At 41.5% G+C, this 17,266-nt stretch overlaps 1 protein-coding gene across 2 annotated transcripts in view; it reads left to right on the top strand.

Annotated features, from left to right (window-relative positions):
* The window catches only part of Filip1l (filamin A interacting protein 1-like), a 255,823-nt gene extending 239,065 nt beyond the window's left edge, over nucleotides 1-16,758 (top strand). The window contains exons 1-2 of one of the 2 annotated variants that reach the window (XM_013515090.1): nucleotides 3,528-3,551; nucleotides 13,658-16,758. In XM_013515090.1, the coding sequence (XP_013370544.1) occupies nucleotides 13,764-16,442 (2,679 nt within the window). In that variant the 5' untranslated portion in view covers nucleotides 3,528-3,551; nucleotides 13,658-13,763 and the 3' untranslated portion in view covers nucleotides 16,443-16,758. Of the gene's footprint in view, nucleotides 1-3,527; nucleotides 3,552-13,657 lie in introns of those variants that run through there. The other variant, XM_005386289.2, reaches the window with a different exon arrangement.
* The last annotated feature ends 508 nt before the right edge of the window (nucleotides 16,759-17,266 follow it).

Genomic DNA, 17,266 nt, shown 5'->3' with positions numbered 1-17,266 from the left:
AATTCTAATTTTTGAGTCCCTTCCCCATATATAAAGAGATAATACTGCCTGCCTCATGAGGTTGTTGCAAGGACTGAGATCAAGTGGCACAAGACAGACCTGGTATGCTCATTTCTATACAAGCCCCGCCTCATACTGGGCACTGGGGCCTCCACCCCAGCTACAAGGCTCCCATGGCATTTCAGCTGCAGAGGCCGCAGTTACTTACCTAAGGAAATGAATGCAGGTATTACGCAGACACTGTAAAGACTCACATACAATTACAGTGCTGCTATAAGTGAAAAAAATTGTATTTATTTTAATAATAAAAGATATTTTGTTTGTTTCTTTCCGGTACCAGGAATCCAACTCAACGACCTTGCACTTGCCAGGCAGGCACTGCTCTGCTGAGCTAAATCCCCAGCCCTAATAATTAAGATTTTAAAATAGCAAAAAGTATGACTCCCGTACCTTTACACATTATTCCACTTTTTAAAAGATCCTACGCATTTTCATTTTTATAGCATAAAGTTACAAGGATTTACCTGACAATCAGGTTGATTTCGATTCCCTTTTCTGCCCCCGCTTAAGAACACTGACCTAATGGAAAAGCCTCCCAGAAATCCTTCACTGCAAAAAGCAGGATGCTGAATGGTGTCTGTCAAATACGCTATTTTCCCTGTGAAAGAAGGGAGGAATAAGAAACTGTATTTGTTTACTCCTGAAAAACCCTAGAAGAGTAAGAACAGTATCAGTGGTTAGCTGGCGGACGAAAGGTGAAGTAGGAGAAAGGCTCTTAACAGTGCATCTTTTAATATATACATGTTTTAAAATATGTATCAGATATTTAGGAATAGTAATCTAAAATCAAAGACTGAAATTTAGATTGCTTAAAGAATTGCAAGTATGGACAGTACACTGCAAACTTAATTATGAAACAATAAGCAAACCCACATCACCAGTTTCTCAGACAGTTTGGGTATCTCTCAACCTGCTGGCTTGTATTTTTTTCTGAAGAGCTCACAAACATGCTTTTCTTTTATGAAGGATACTTACTACACCCTGCAGCAGTATACATATATAGAAAAAAAGTTGTTCCCTTCAGGTTTGTTCCAAACCAGTTAACCTACTCTGCCTTTTGAATGCCCCCAAGCAGACAAGTCTGTAAGTATCTGAATCAGTAGAAATAGTGCATGATCACATTCACATAAGGAGGCCGGGTGAGGTGGTATACTGGGGGCTGAGGCAGGAAGATCTACGGAGTTAAAAGTCCAGCCCAGATTACAGAGTGAGTTCAAAGCCAGCCTGGACTACACAGTAGGACCTTATCTGAACTCCCCATGCCCAGTCCCCAAGCCCCCAAACCCCGACACATTCAAGGAACAAAGAGCAAGGGTAAGATAAACAGAACATGAGAAGGTCAGCTATTAGCATCCACTTTGACATGCTGCCATTTCATTGGATACTGCATGTTCAAAGCATCATTTTCTTCCAGGAAGAGAGAAGACCTGTAGAGTAGATCTGTGAACAAAAGAGAAATGGAAAATATTGAGAGTGGCAGATCGTATTTCAGCAGCAAGAAGTTAATATGAATGCCACAGATAACAAACACAAAGAGATCTAACAAATTTTCCCAAAATTGTGTTCTAAAGTGGTGATTCTCAACCAGACAGAATCCCTCCACTCCTGGGAACGTGAAAGGTCTGGAGACATGTTTTGGCTGTCACAAATTAGGGGTTAGGGTTACTTCTGAATTAGGGGTACAGGGTTACTTCTGAAGTTTAGTAGCTAAAGGCCACGATGCTCCAAGGCATCCCAAAATGAATATATAAGACAGCCTGTAACAAAGATGTATTCAACCCAGATGTCAGGTGTGCCAAGGCTGAAATCTGACCCTAACTTAAAAGGCCAGTAACTATGGCTCAGGATGACCGCAGCAAGAAAGCCGGCAGGTAGGCCACAGAGAACAGACGGGTAGTCCTAACTTTCGTTCCAGTGGGAACTCCTGACGGCGGCCTTCCTTGTGAGTCCTGCCCGTTACGGCTCAGCCTCTCCACCGCGTTGTGACCATTTCTCTTTTTCCTCCTCCTAACGCTGTTGACACATAGCACTTGCGTTTATCTTGAAAGTATTTATATTTCCTATTAATTGAAAGAAACACTGGTGTACAACAGTGTGTGTGTGTGTTTGTGTGCGCGCGTGTGTGCGCTAGTGGGGATTGAACCCAGGATCTTGGCACTGAGCCGTTAAACCCCCAGGCCTTTTTGTATTTTTTATTTTGAGGCAGGGTCTTACCAAGTCATTAAATTGCACTGGCTGGACTTAAATTTGAGTTCTAGAGTGCTGGGATCACAGGGATGATGTTTTGATGTGTGTAATACACTGTAAAATGGTAAAATCAAGCTAATTAACATACCCATTATCAAATATACTAACCATTTTTTGGTTGTGAGAACATTTAAAACCCACTTACTCTCTTGGGGATATGCTAAGTGGGAGGGGACCTGATGAGTGTGCCTGAGGCCAGCAGTTCAATCCCCAGCACCAGCGGGAGAGAGGGGGCAAGGAGGGTTAGGGCTGGGGAGAGAGGAGGAGAGAAACCAGGCACAGCAGTACCTGCCTGTAATCCCAGCACTCTCAGAGCCAGAAGCAAGAGGATCCAAAGTTTGAGGCCAGCTTGAACAATTAACTTAGTGTGACCTGTCTCAAAAAATTTAAAAAAGCACTGAGGATATAACTTACTGTAAAGGCCTTGGGTTCATTCCCCAGTTTCCCCTCCAAAAGAACAAGTTAAATAAATAAAAGCTACTCTCTTAGTACTCCCCATCCTACTTGTAATGATGACAGTATATGAAGGCCTTTTGTATGGATTTTTACTTCTTCAGGTCAACTCTTATGAGGGAGTCACTACCACTGTCCCCGTTCTGTAGGTGAAGAAAATGAGACTGGTCAAGCCACATTAGGTACACGTGGGGAAGCAGGGTTCAGTTTCCCAAACCAGACTTTACAGTCTGCATCTAGGCTGCACTGACCTGCCTTCTGTGGTGTGCCCCTGCCTCCTTCCCATGGGGACTCCACGCTGGCAAGGGCACAGGCTCCTTGTCAGTGACCCCGTCTGCTCTTTAGGGTTCAGCCAGCTGCACTATTTACTGCCATCTTGGCCCCATCTGAAAGAAGGCAAATGCGAAAGACAGAAAAGCATACAAATTACAGAACGAAGTAGATGGCAGAGAGGGGGAGGGACTGGAGGGACGACGAAGGATCGGAGTGCGGTGCAGCAGCTCCGCAGCACGGGCGCCCCCTCACACCCAGTGGCTGTGCGGCTGTGTGCTGGAGGCACTCTATCAGGAGCGCCAGAGCGCACAGACATTTGCAACAGTCCAGGCCGTCAATGCTGAGTGGCCTTCTGAATACTTCCTCCCAGAGCAACGCTGGTGCACCTGGGGCACGCGTGCCGCCGCAGGCCCGGAGAACCCTCTCTGCTGACTCGTGCGCCGAGTCACCCCAGCATCGCCCCGGAAGCTGAGCGCCAGCTTACAGCACACACGCACAGTGCTGGCACTCTGTGACAAGTAAGTGTTCTGGATGGCAGTTAGGGCACTCAGTCTCGAACAGGTTCGCTGTCACTGTCCTAGAGGGATGGGGCAACTCTTGGAAAACTTCATGGCTGTGGTAGGACCATGGAGACACACCCCTGAAAGTCTAACAAGGACCCAGGCTCAGTGTTTTGAAAAGACAGACTCATGTATTTATTGGTGTAGTAGAAATGAGAATGTGAAGTCTTGTAAGAAAAATATGTTACCTGAGGAATCTTTTCCAAGTAATTAAGAACCCCTGAGAGATGTGAAGCAGAGAAAGAAAAACTCCAAAAGAAAAGTGAAGTCTCTATTGAGTGCAGTTTTGCGTTCATAGTAATTGTTATTTCTTTGGTGCTGAGGATCAAACCCAGCACTTCACAGATACTAGGCAATGCCGTACCACTGAGCTATATCCCCAGCCCATAAAGTAACTTGTATTAATTAATTAATCTTGTGGTACAAGGGCTAAGACCCAGGTGTACCCTACCATTAAACTACAGGCCCATTCCTCTTTATTTTTATACAAGCTCTTTAAATTGCCCAGATGGGACTAGAATTTGTGACCCTCCTGCCTCAGCTATTCTCAGTGCTGGAATGACAGGTGTACGCCACCATGCTCAGCTCTGTAATTAGTTTTGTAAAGGTTTCTCTCAATAGCTATAATATTCTCAAAACGAGGCAAAAATTCTTTGAAGTGGCAAAAAGAAAAATCTGGATATTTTTGATACTAGAAACTTCAGTGGAGGATGTGGAAGGCACATCTGTTGTATTTCCAAATTTTTATTTTTTTGTGGTGCTGGAGATCGAACTGAGCGCCTCACACATGCTAGGCAAACAGTCATCCCCCGAGCTACATCCCCAGCCCACAGCGGTGGTACTCAGTCAGTTCATCACCTAACGATTTGACTGGAAAGCTGCACCAGTACTGCACGGAAATAGAACTCTCGTCACTCAAGCCCGAAGTAATTGTCCTCTCACTCCCGATAGGTTACTGTGCTTTCCGCAGATCCTATTTCCTCTTCTACACCAAGCCTAGTGCTTTTCCAGGTCTTCAGCTGGCTTTGGATCAGGACTCAGTGGGTATCGTTCCTAGTCCATATTTCACAGGCACTTTTTTTTTTTTTCTCTGAGACAGGGTTTCACTATGTAGTCCAGGCTGACCTTGAAATCACTATGTAGCCCAGGCTGGCTTTGAACTTGCAGCAGTCCTCCTGCCTCAGCCTCCAAATGCTGGGATTACAGGCATGCGCCACCACACCCAGCTCACAGGCACAAAAATATTCTCGTACCTGCCTGACTTGCCAAGTTTTGTGCCTGTGGACTCTCAGGCCTTTTTCATCTGCAACTTCACCTATCAGCAGTTTTTCCTTTGCAGGAAACCCTTTGCTTCATCCAGTTACTTTCCTCTTTCTTTATAAGAGCGCAAGATTTGCCCCACTTCCTGCACTCAACTTCCTTTTTGAGGATTTTATGTCATTCTCAGAGGATTTTATGTTATTCTCAGAATCCTGTTCATTGCTAAACACTCCCCCTTTATAATTAATAGGTCATTTCACTGTTTGCACCCTTATTATTTTACTTATTTTTACATATATTCTTGACACTAAGCTAAAAACCATTCCTTCACTTTATGCCCTAATTCTTTTTTCACAATGAAGGAAAAGAGTAACTCAGCTTGGTGAATCTGGACCCATTTATAGTGTCTCTAAATGATTTCAATGATAATGACAGGATCTTCAGTAACAAGGACATAAAGCAGATACAGATATACACTCATACTTGGCTAGCAGATGCTAAAAAAAGTTTTACTGTTGTAGAGCTTGCTGACCAAGTCAAATGAATCAAACATTACATTATGGCTATGGTATGCTATAGCTGTAATTAAAAAAGAAAAAAACCGTTGACTTGTGAGAGAAATGAAAGGAAGCAGCATACATAGAATAAAAAAGACTGGTCATATCTATTTTTATGAGTGCTCCTAAAAATTAGACTGAACAGTGAAAAGCCCCATTGAAAAAGCAAGGAACACAGCAAGGAAACATTATTAAGAATGTATTTCAAATAAGAACGTTTTCTAATAAATTCCATATAATCACTGAACTACCAGAGCTCCAGTTACTTAACTATAAGCACCAATGCAACAATTAAAAATACATGTTAAACGAGGATTACCACAAGACAGCAGAACATAATCATAACCAGACTATCAAAGTGTACACCACAAGAGCAGATGCAAACATGAATGAAGCAGTTAACACATGTGGTTTTCTTCTTAGTAATGAACATGTTAAATCAGAAGAAAAAGTAAAATACTAAACTAACTCTGGAATAATGAGAACAAATACAGGAAATGAAGCTCATGAAAGTGAGGTTATATACACTACTTAAGACTAAGATGAGAATCACACTGTTTCAAACATTTTAAGGGCAAATAGATTTTGCTTCCATCATACTATTTGGTAATTACTGAGAGGCTAGCTATGATCAGACTGATATGTCCAAGTTTACAGGCAGGTTTGGAAAGAAAAAAGGTAAAGTGACAACAGGCACAGTGCCTTGTACATAGCAGTAACTCACTTTGTCTTACAAAGACTTGACATGAAATAAATCTCAGCTAAACTGCACTATCAATGAATCCATTTTAAAACCCAGCCAACACAGTGGTTTCTTATTTTAAATTGCAATTTCTTATTTTAAATTGCAATTTCAAACACTTATTTAACTGTCTCCACATTAAGATTATGGAGGCAGTTATAACTCAACAAAGGACATTTTAATACAGAGAACCTTCCATCTACCTGTGGTAGGCAGCAAACAAATGAATTTATTAACGATGGAAACATCAAAGCAGTGACTAAGCCTATGAATCTGGGGACTTCATCAGGACGAAGCACAGAGCTGACTAGTGCCAGCCCAAACCAGAGGGTTTTCCAGAGAGAGAAACATCTGCCACTTCGTTTTGCCTATTCTCTAGAGCAATGGTTCTCAAAGGGTGGCCCTCTTCAGAAGATCTGGCAGGTCCAAGCTATCTTCATAATGACACGTTCCTTCTCTCAGAAGTGTACACGCTGTGTTCCAGAGGCTACCTGACTTTTGATGACATCACTGCTATGACAGTTAATGGAATGTTTGGAACTGACCTGAGGATCAAGCTGTTTTCAATTAAGTTAAACATTAGCATTTACAGAAATGTAAAACAATCCAATTCTCACTAAATTTTGTGTTTCAAAACTATTTTCTATAAAAATGTTACGTTAAAATGTAATGGGTTGAGCCAGGCATGGTGGCACACGCCTGTAATCCCAGCACTTGGGAGGCTGAGGCAGGAGGATCGTTGCGAGTTCGAGGTCAGCCTGGGCTATAAAGTGAGCTCAAAATCAGCCTGAACTGCATGGCGAGACCCTGTCTCAAAAAGACAAAAAAATAAAATATACATATATATATATATATATATATATATATATATATATATAAAATGGGTTTATTTTTAATGAATGCATGCATTTTTGAGAATCTTAGCTTGAATTTTAATATAGTACTGATACATATAACCCACACACTCAACAGCTTTAAGGTCCTCAGAATTTTTAAGAGTGCAAAGGGGTCATAAGACCTGTGTTGGCTTGGGGATTATTGCAAGGGGAAACAATATAATACAGGACACATATTTTATAAGATTATTTATAACAGTCACCCAAAGAATTATATACAAGAGTGTGCAGGAAATCTATCCACATACTAAAGACCAAAGAATCCAGCTGAGGGCCTGGATCCCATGATAACGTCCTGCATGATTTTTGCTGATGACCTAGAGCCCATAACAGTGCCTCCCATGAGTCCAACTGGAGGTGGCCTAGAGCCCATGACAATATCTCAGGCAGGCCTGTTCAACGGATCTGCACTGGGCAGGCCGAAAGGTCGGTGGTGGAGTCTAGAAAGTCTGTGCCAGCAAGATGAAGGATCTGTGCAAGCAGGCTGAGGAATCTGCATTGTAGGCAGGAAGTGACACTGAAAATGAGAACTAGAGCTTCCCTGAGAAGTACCATAGCCATCCTCAGGAACACTGAGATCCCGAGGTCCCCTCAGGAAAGCCAACACAAGCTTCTCCCAGAGACCGGTGCACCATCTTCCCCTCCGGAGCCAGGAAGCGATACTCAGTGGGGACATGAGCTCCCCAAAAGCAAACCTAAGCCATTCTCTGCAACAGCGAGGTCCTGAGCTCCTTGGAGGATGAAAACAGCCAAGTTCATCAGGAAAGCCAGCATGACGAGCTCCTCCAAGAGAACCAACAGCTCCTTACAGCTTCTACCAGCTCCCAACAGCCTTTCTTCTTCTCCAGGTCTGCCTCTTATGCTGCAGGCAGTAATCCTCAGGTGGGCCTCCACGCCCAGCACCATGTTTACTCAGTTCAACTGGGTGTTACAAGTTGACCACTATTTGTCCTCCACCACAAGACCTAAAAGGCTAAGAACTGCCCCTCTGGATCCTTTAGAATTGTGCTGAAACTCTGTTCTTTATTGACAGCCTAGAAACATTAAGAGCAGAACCCTCCCTCCCTGCTCACCAGAGTATAGCCTCTGTTGTTTTGTAAATCATATGAACAAAATCTCGCCCTTTTCATAACATCAAAAACTTTAAATTCAAGATCCACAGCATGAATACAGTGGAGTACTTGTCTCTTTAAAATGACAGATGAGAAGCTAACCTGCTGTTCACTACTGATTTCTGATTGTTCTTAATGGAATTGGTTCTTCTTCCTGAAAATCAGAAAGCAATCTGCAAAAGTAGAAACATAATTAATGGATTAGAGTAGTCACATTATAGATGAATTATTTCCTTTCCAACTTCATTTGCTATTGACGTCATATTACTTGGATAAGAAACATGTTTGTATTTACCTAGCAGAACTTTGAACTATAGGGAAAAAAAATAAAAGAACCACACTTCTGTGTTTTCAGAGTTCAAATGACCAACAGCATAAAGAGCTACCAGTTAAACATTTATGACCCATTCCTGTTTTCTTTAAACAAGTAACACAGTTTTAAGGCATGGGGTTGAAGAAAAAAAGCTGTTCCAACTCTTGATGCTTTCTAGAGGCTCCGTAACTATGAAATAGAGACAATGCTTGAATAACACTGACAAGAAACTCACGTATGAGTTTTCTTAAATGCCTAAGACACCTCCATGGTAAACACTAAAGAACGCTCTTTACAAAAATGAATAAAATCGCTTAGGATAGTGCTGCACGTTTTCCACAGGGGGCATATCTGTACACTGTTTTCCTTCATTGCGCACACACAAACGCCCCCCCCCAAGGTTCCCTTGAAGGACTTTGTGGTGGGCACTATAAAAAACACTCTAAGTTTGTATTTTAGTAGTTGTTATGGTTGATACATTGTGTCAACTTGAGAAGTTTGGAAGGCTCACTCAGCAAGGGGGCCAGGTGGGTCCTCCCTTTGCAAACATCCTGAGCCTGTGCACGACAGCACCGAGATGCTGTGAGTGCCACACCACTGGGGGTGGGGGTGGGGGCGCTGGCGAGGACAGCCTGCTTACGATGTAAGGGAGGCGAAGAGGCTGGCTCTCCTGCCCTTTTGCTCTTGTTGCTTTTGCTGTCTTCTGCCTTGAAGTGTTGCCCCTGTGCCATGCCACCCTGCCTTGGAGCCAGCTGATTATGGACTGAAACCTCCACAAACTGTGAGCTACATAAACCTTTCCTGCCTTAACTTTGGGTGTCAGGTATTTTGTCTCAGCAAGGAGAGAAAAATAACCAAGACAGTAGTGTTAATTATAGTATATTTAAAAAGGCAAAATCAAAAGTAGTGAGAAATGCAATATAAATTCTTATGGATCTCACTGGCATTATAGCACTTAGACAGCCTCTGAGTCATAGGTGCATTATGTGATGAATATTACTAACACTATTTCAGAGGAGATAAAATATAGTCATATGTGTGCAACATGTATGTGTGTAAATAAAAACTAAAAGAATCCTCTGAATATATAATTTGTATTGAAGAGCCAGCATTATGGCTGGTACCAAAAAACATTCAACATGACATGTGATATTTTCGAGGGGGAAAAAAGCAACTGGTATTGCACATAATAATAGTGATAAACCGTAGTAAGTTATAACAATTCTGAGCCATAATAGAAACTGTGAAGAAAAACTGTAGTAAAACACTGTTTTAAGCCAGTTTGGATTTAATTGCCTCACATGTCCATAAAATTACCTTCCACAACCTGTTTTTATTGGACAGGATTCAGTAATTATTCCTGTAATCCTGTAGTGTCAGTACTTAAACATGAATATGGTACTCTTCAAACTGAGGTACATATCCCTGAAGGTACACTGGCACTTTACAGGAGAATATATCTGCATCACACAAGCAAACACACAACCAAGAAAACGGATCTCCCACAAAAGTGCTCATCTCTCTCTCTTTTTTTTTTTTTTGTCTTTTTGAGATAGGGTCCCGCTATGCAGTTCAGGCTGACCTTGAGCTCACTTTGTGGCCCAGGCAGGTCTTGAACTCCCAACGATCCTCCTGCCTCAGCCTCCCGGAGTGCTGGGATTACAGGCGTGCATCAACATGCCCGGCATGTGCCTCATCTCTTGTAAGACTGCATGTGCACCTACACATGTACCTATGTTAACAAGTGAAGTCAGACTTTTCTTGAAAGAATGAATGATCTGTGTCTGATTTGTTAATAAAGACTTTTAGATAATAAGGCACATACCAAAGTATCTGTTGATTGGTTAAATCCCTAGTTCCAAAAAAAAAGAGAAAAATATGTGTACACACACACATGTGTCCTTTACAGATATTTAAGCCTTGAATTAAAAAAGCTAGATGCTAGCTTAAAATACATGAAGAATTTCCTGTTCAAAAAAGTCTTCATTCTATTAGTAGAAAAAAATGAAATATTTGAAAAGCACTGTTCTAAAATATACAAACTAAAAAGAACCCAAAACAATGATAAATGAGAATTTTTCTTTAGGCTGAGTTTCTCTGTCCCACTACTATTTTTTCAGAAGGAAACCTCTGCTTTCTTGGTTAGAGAAGCAGTGTGATGTGGGTGAGCAGCTGTGTTCCTTCCTGACTTTCCTGAGCCTTAGAATCTCATTTGTAGGAAAGACTGGACAATGTCGAATAAAGCCTTGCTACCCATAGTCACTCCAAGGGCCAGGAGACCCAGCATCACCTAGGGGTTTGTTACAGACTGTTAACAGATTCCCCCCACCACTTGGGGTCTAAAACTGAACAAGATTCCCAAGGGACTCAAATGTAAATTAAACTGTAAGAAGCACTGGTAAAGAACAGGTCATTAGCAAGGAACAAGCGATCATCAGGTGTATGTTATGCAGAAACTTTTTGGTACACTCACTTAAAGAAAGCAGAATAAGGACAGTGGAGTCTACTTTACAGACAGACTGACATACACACATGCATACAGACATATAGTGGTTCTCACTGATTTCTGGTCCAAAACATCTGAGCTGACGCTGCGGGTATAGATTTTCCTACCTACAAGCTTCTATTTCACTTCCTGACAGGCTTTAGCAAGTCAGGCTGTTGACTGTCCCATGGTGTGCTTATCTGAATGGCATGGGAAGTAACAGGTTATTGGAGAAAAAGTCGTGAGGAAACAGTTGGAGCAAAGGTACTCAGTGTTATGTGTCTACTCTGTAGAGTGGAGCCTGGAGAGCAGATGGGGAAACTAAAAAAATATACCACGCTTGCTGAAAAATGACGCATCGTGCTTACTGCCAAGAACATAATCAGTGGAAGTTGAAATTTTTTTCAAAGTCTTTATCAGTTACTGCACTATCAAGATTTATTACATTTCCCTGAAAATAAGACCTACCTGGAAAACAAGTTCTAGCATGATTTTCAGGGAGTGTCTCTTCTAAAACCATGATAGAACTTGTTTCCTGGGTAGGTATTATTTTGGGGGAACTATGGGTAACTACCATTCCATTTTAATGCTCTTTTCACTGAAATGCAAAAACAATCCTTCCTCCCTAATATCTTAAGAAAATGCATCCGTTTCTCATAAAAGCAAAATAGTACGTAATAAGATGAAGAGAAATCTGTAAGTTTTTTGAAAGTGTTACATCAAGGGGAAAGTATTTCACTAGTTATGCTCAATGCATTGTCAAGGCCATTAACTCCGCTTTGAACGCTAAGGTTAAGAAGAAGAACTTTGCCAATTTCCGTAACTGTTTCACCACCAAAGCATTTATAAACTCTTAGACTCCACCACTGAATTGCAAAGTCCCCAAGCCATCCAGGAAGGAGCTGCCACATTTCTCTTCTTAGGTTTCAGGTGTCAGCTAGGGAGTGGGGATCAGACAGACAAGCCTTTTTACCAGAATCTAGCTGCAATCATCGCCCCACCCCCACATCCTGCGTGTCTCTCATGAATTTCACAGGCTGCCAGCCTTTGGACCAGCCTCTTGTCAGGTTCTCCAAACAGGAAAAACGAAGAATGGATCCTCCCCAGAAAGTTTGAGAAATCTTACATTTTACAATTATTTTAAACATGTTCTTCCTGTGTAGTGTAATTATAGAACATAGCCCATTAGGATCTCAAAAAAAGAGATTATTTCTAAGAAAACAGCCCCAAATTGGTTTCCTTTTAAAATGTCCTTTTAAATCCTTAGCCTTTTAAAAGAAAGCTCTGTGACGAGGATGAAATACATGCACTGCATAATTAACTCATGCCTAATAGAAAAGATAGTAACAGGGCTGGGGATTTAGCTCACTGGCAAAGCGTCTGCCTGGCAAGCGCAAGGTCGTGAGTTTGGTTCCCGGAACCGGAGAAAAACCAAAAAAAGAAAAGAAAAGAAAAGATAGTAACATGTTATGAACTCTTTAGGCTTGATCAGAAACCAACTATTGATATTTTTATTCATGACAAGTCTTTTCGTTAAATTCTTCAGGGATTCTATTCTATTTTAGTTTTGTATAACAAAACTGCAGAGCTGTAATTACATCCTCTATAATCAGCCCATTCTCAGTGTAATTAAGAGTGCCGCAAGTTTAAAACTAGTCTTACTAGTGAGGTAACAAAGTGTGTGGAAGAGTTTATTCTGCACTTAAAATGCCCTCCTGTTACTCAGACAAATTTAAAATACAAAAGGAAAAAGTAGCTTGTTATAATAGAATCATCATTTATGAAGGAATCACTACGTTCCTGATAACAGCGTCTCCTCTGCCATTTCTAGCATTGGATTCTCATCAGTAAGCTTCTTCCTACCAAACTCCTTGCTCTTCTCATATTATAAAAATTCCAAACCTGGTCCAGATGCCTCTTAACTCTGTTCATTGAAATGTCATTCAGAAGCTGGATAAAGATATATTTAAGTGGTTTCCAGGATAATGCCATGCTAGTATAAAACAAGTTTTCACCAGGATGGGGGTGGGGGTATCAGTGAAGTGTGTAACTCCCAATGTGAATAAAATTTTATCTCAACTAAAAATCAGGGAGTTGAACACCAAATATTCATATACCAAGTATCTGAATGGTTCAAGCAAGCAATTTAATAAATATAATAACCATATTTTAAAAAGAACAGGAGTAACGCATCAAATGTTTTCTTGTATACCAGAACTGTCATTATTTTAGATGAATCACCTCATTTCACCTTTACAAAAAGACCCAGAGGTAAATATGATTATTATTCCCACTTTGCACATGAGGAAACTGAGGCTCAGAAATATTAAGCCACTGCCCGGGTTAGTTAGCTGGTAAAAGTAGGTCCAGTCTTCAAGTCTTTAAACCAGGTCTAGCTGAATCTCAAGCTTCCACCTGTTCTCACAGCCTTCAGGCCAGAATGCCCACGGATTACATTGCACAAGCAATTGAAAACAAACATTCTTACTTTTCCTCTTCTACTAAAATTCCTTGTGAACTGTACTACTGTTACTAATCAGTGATAGTCAAAAAAGCAAGGCATCTATCCAGATCAATTTAGGAACTTCTTTGCATATTCTGAACTAATACAATCTTTCTAAATTGTGGAAATGTTTATTATAGCTAATGAGTTACTAAAGCATCAGTCTCAAAACAGAATGTCCTCTTGTATTTTTCAGATTAAAGAAGCTGACTGATCAACAAACTGAGTCCCAGGAGAAGGAGCAAGAAAAGAGGGTCACAGCCCTGAAAGAGGAGCTGACCAAGCTGAAGTCTTTTGCTTTGATGGTGGTAGATGAACAACAAAGGCTGACAGCACAGCTAGCCCTTCAAAGACAGAAAATTCAAGACCTGACCACAAGTGCAAAAGAAACACATGCTAAATTAGCTCTTGCTGAAGCCAGAATTCAGGAAGAAGAGCAGAAGGCAACCAGACTAGAGAAAGAACTTCAAACACAGACCACAAAGTTTCATCAGAACCAAGACGAAATCATGGCAAAACTCACCAACGAGGACAGTCAAAATCGCCAGCTCCGACAAAAACTAGCGGCGCTCAGCCGGCAAATCGATGAGTTAGAAGAAACAAACAGATCACTAAGAAAGGCAGAAGAGGAGCTTCAAGATATAAAAGAAAAAATCAACAAAGGAGAATATGGAAACACTGGTATCCTGGCTGAGGTGGAGGAGCTCAGGAAGCGAGTGCTGGATATGGAAGGGAAAGATGAAGAGCTCATAAAAATGGAGGAACAGTGTAGAGATCTCAGTAAGAGGCTTGAAAAGGAAAGTACACAGAGCAAAGACTTTAAACTAGAGGTTGAAAAGCTCAATAAAAGGATTACGGCGCTGGAAAAATTAGAAGATGCTTTCAACAAAAGCAAACAAGAATGTTACTCTTTGCAGTGCAATTTAGAAAAAGAAAAAATGACTACCAAACAGTTGTCTCAAGAACTGGAGAGTCTAAAAGTGAGGATTAGAGAGTTAGAAGCCATTGAAACTAGGCTAGAAAAGACAGAATTCACCCTAAAGGAGGATTTAACTAAATTGAAAACATTAACGGTAATGCTTGTAGATGAACGGAAAACAATGAGCGAAAAATTAAAGCAAACTGAAGATAAGTTACAAGCTGCTGCTTCTCAGCTTCAGGTGGAGCAAACTAAAGTAACAACCGTGACTGAGAAGTTAATTGAAGAAACTAAAAGGGCACTCAAATCCAAAACTGATGTGGAAGAAAAGATGTACAGTATAACCAAGGAGAGAGATGATCTTAAAAATAAACTGAAAGCAGAAGAGGAGAAAGGAAATGATCTCCTGTCAAAAGTCAGTATGTTGAAAAATAGGCTTCAATCACTGGAACCAATTGAGAAAGATTTTCTTAAAAATAAATTAAATCAAGACTCTGGTAAATCCACAACAGCACTACACCAGGAGAACAATAAGATCAAAGAGCTCTCTCAGGAGGTGGAAAGACTGAAGCTGAAAGTAAAGGACATGAAAGCTATTGAGGATGACCTCATGAAGACAGAGGATGAGTACGAGACACTGGAGCGAAGGTATGCTGAGGAACGAGAAAAGGCCCAGTTTTTATCTGAAGAGCTGGAACACGTTAGAATGGAACTTGCGAAGCACAAGTTAGCAGAAAAGACAGAGTCCAGCCACGAACAATGGCTCTTCAAAAGGCTTCAAGAAGAGGAGGCTAGGTCAGGGCACCTCTCAAGAGAAGTAGACGCATTAAAAGAGAAACTCCATGAGTACACGGCAACAGAGCGCCTGATATGCCACCTCCAAGGAGATCATTCAGTTCTGCAAAAGAAACTCAGTCAACAAGAAAACAGGAACAGAGATTTAGGCCGGGAGATTGAAAACCTCACTAAAGAGTTAGAGCGGTACCCGCATTTTAGTAAGAGCCTCCGGCCCAGTCTCAACGGAAGAAGAGTCTCTGACCCTCAGGTGTTTTCTAAAGAAGTTCAGACAGAAGCAGCAGACAATGAACCGCCAGACTACAAGAGCCTCATTCCTCTGGAGCGAGCAGTCATCAATGGCCAGTTATATGAGCAGAGTGAGGACCTGGACGAGGACCCTAACGAGGAGGAATCTGTACTGTCCTTCAGATGCAGCCCATCCACGCCCCTTCCTGTGAACAGGAAGCTATGGATTCCTTGGATGAAATCTAAGGAGGGCCCTCCTCAGAATGGAAAAATACAAACTAAACCCAATGGCAACTGTGTACAACCTGGAGATCTAGTCCTAAGCCATACACCTGGGCAGCCGCTTCATATAAAGGTTACTCCGGACCATGTCCAAAACACGGCTACTCTTGAAATCACAAGTCCAACCCCAGAGAGCCCACACTGTTATACAAGCACTGCAGTGATCCCAAACTGTGGCACCCCAAAGCAAAGGATAACCATTCTCCAAAATGCCTCCATAACACCAGTGAAGTCCAAAACTTCCACCGAAGGCCTCATGAATTTAGAGCAAGGCGTGCCCCCAATTACCGTGGCAACCTTTGCCAGAGCACAGACCCCAGAGTCTTGTGATTCTGTGACTCCAGAAAGGACAATGTCACCTATTCAGGTTTTGGCTGTGAGTGGTTCAGCTAGCTCCCCTGAGCAGGGACGCTCCCCAGAGCCCATAGAAATCAGTGCCAAGCACGCAATTTTCAGAGTCTCCCCAGACCGACAGTCCTGGCAGTTTCAACGTTCAAACAGTAATAGTTCAAGTGTGATAACTACTGAGGATAATAAAATCCACATTCACTTAGGAAGTCCTTACATGCAAGCTGTGACCAGCCCCGGGAGACCTGCCAGTCCGTCGGCACAGCTGCAGGATAACCGAACTCAAGGCATAACTAATGGGGCACTAAGCAAAACAACCAATAAAGTCACCAGCAGTATTACTATCACCCCAACAGGCACAACTCTTCCTCGACAGTCACACATGACAGTAAGTAACATATATAACTGACCACCCGCACCCTCCTCAGTCCCTTTCTAGTTGCCCCTCCACACCCCTCGAAGACCGACTCACTTGTGCTCTGGGAAGGTGTGTGCACGCACTATTCAGGAGTACCTAACTCAGGCGGCCTGCGGAGTCACGCCCAGTGTGCACTTACTGTGTATCTCTTCATTCACATACCTGTATGGAAATAAATATTTAGTCTGTACTTCTACAGATACATTTTCATGTATTTCATTTCCCTTAACTCACTTTGACTATTACTTGTCTTAGTGAAAAACATGAACATTATAAAGCAGTAAATAATTTGTTATTTTTACCATCACTTGCCAAATTATTTTTGGTCATTTTGTGTCATATGTTTGCATGTCCAATATAATTTTATCCCCTATTTATTTCTATTGATTCTTCTTTAAAAAATGAGCAGGAACTCCTTCTTTATAGTTAACTTCTGGTTACACATTGGAGTAGGAGAAAACAGCTGAGTAGGGGTTACATCTCTGTGACTTCAAAGTAAAGTCACATTAAAATCTCTCAGGGTAAGTTAAAGTCATTCTTGGAACGTATCTCAGCATCCCTGGTGCCCAGCACAGTGGTATATTAAGAAAATTCATAAACTTCCACTGCTAATAGATAAAATATTACATAATTTGCCTTTCATGGGCCCATATACCCCTATGGTGAAAGAAAAAGCTTTCAAATGTGATAGGAAGCAAAGTATCTTAGAGGTGACTGCATTTCTAACATGGATTGAAATTCGTGTAAAACATGTATTACATCCTGATAGGGAATCACCACTCTGACAAGCTTAAAACAATTCGCTTCAAATCAAG

Source organism: Chinchilla lanigera, unplaced genomic scaffold (genome assembly GCF_000276665.1).
Source record: "Chinchilla lanigera isolate Chin_1 unplaced genomic scaffold, ChiLan1.0 scaffold00026, whole genome shotgun sequence".
NCBI classification, from domain to species: Eukaryota; Metazoa; Chordata; class Mammalia; order Rodentia; family Chinchillidae; genus Chinchilla; species Chinchilla lanigera.
This window is presented reverse-complemented; position numbering and strand designations above follow the sequence as displayed.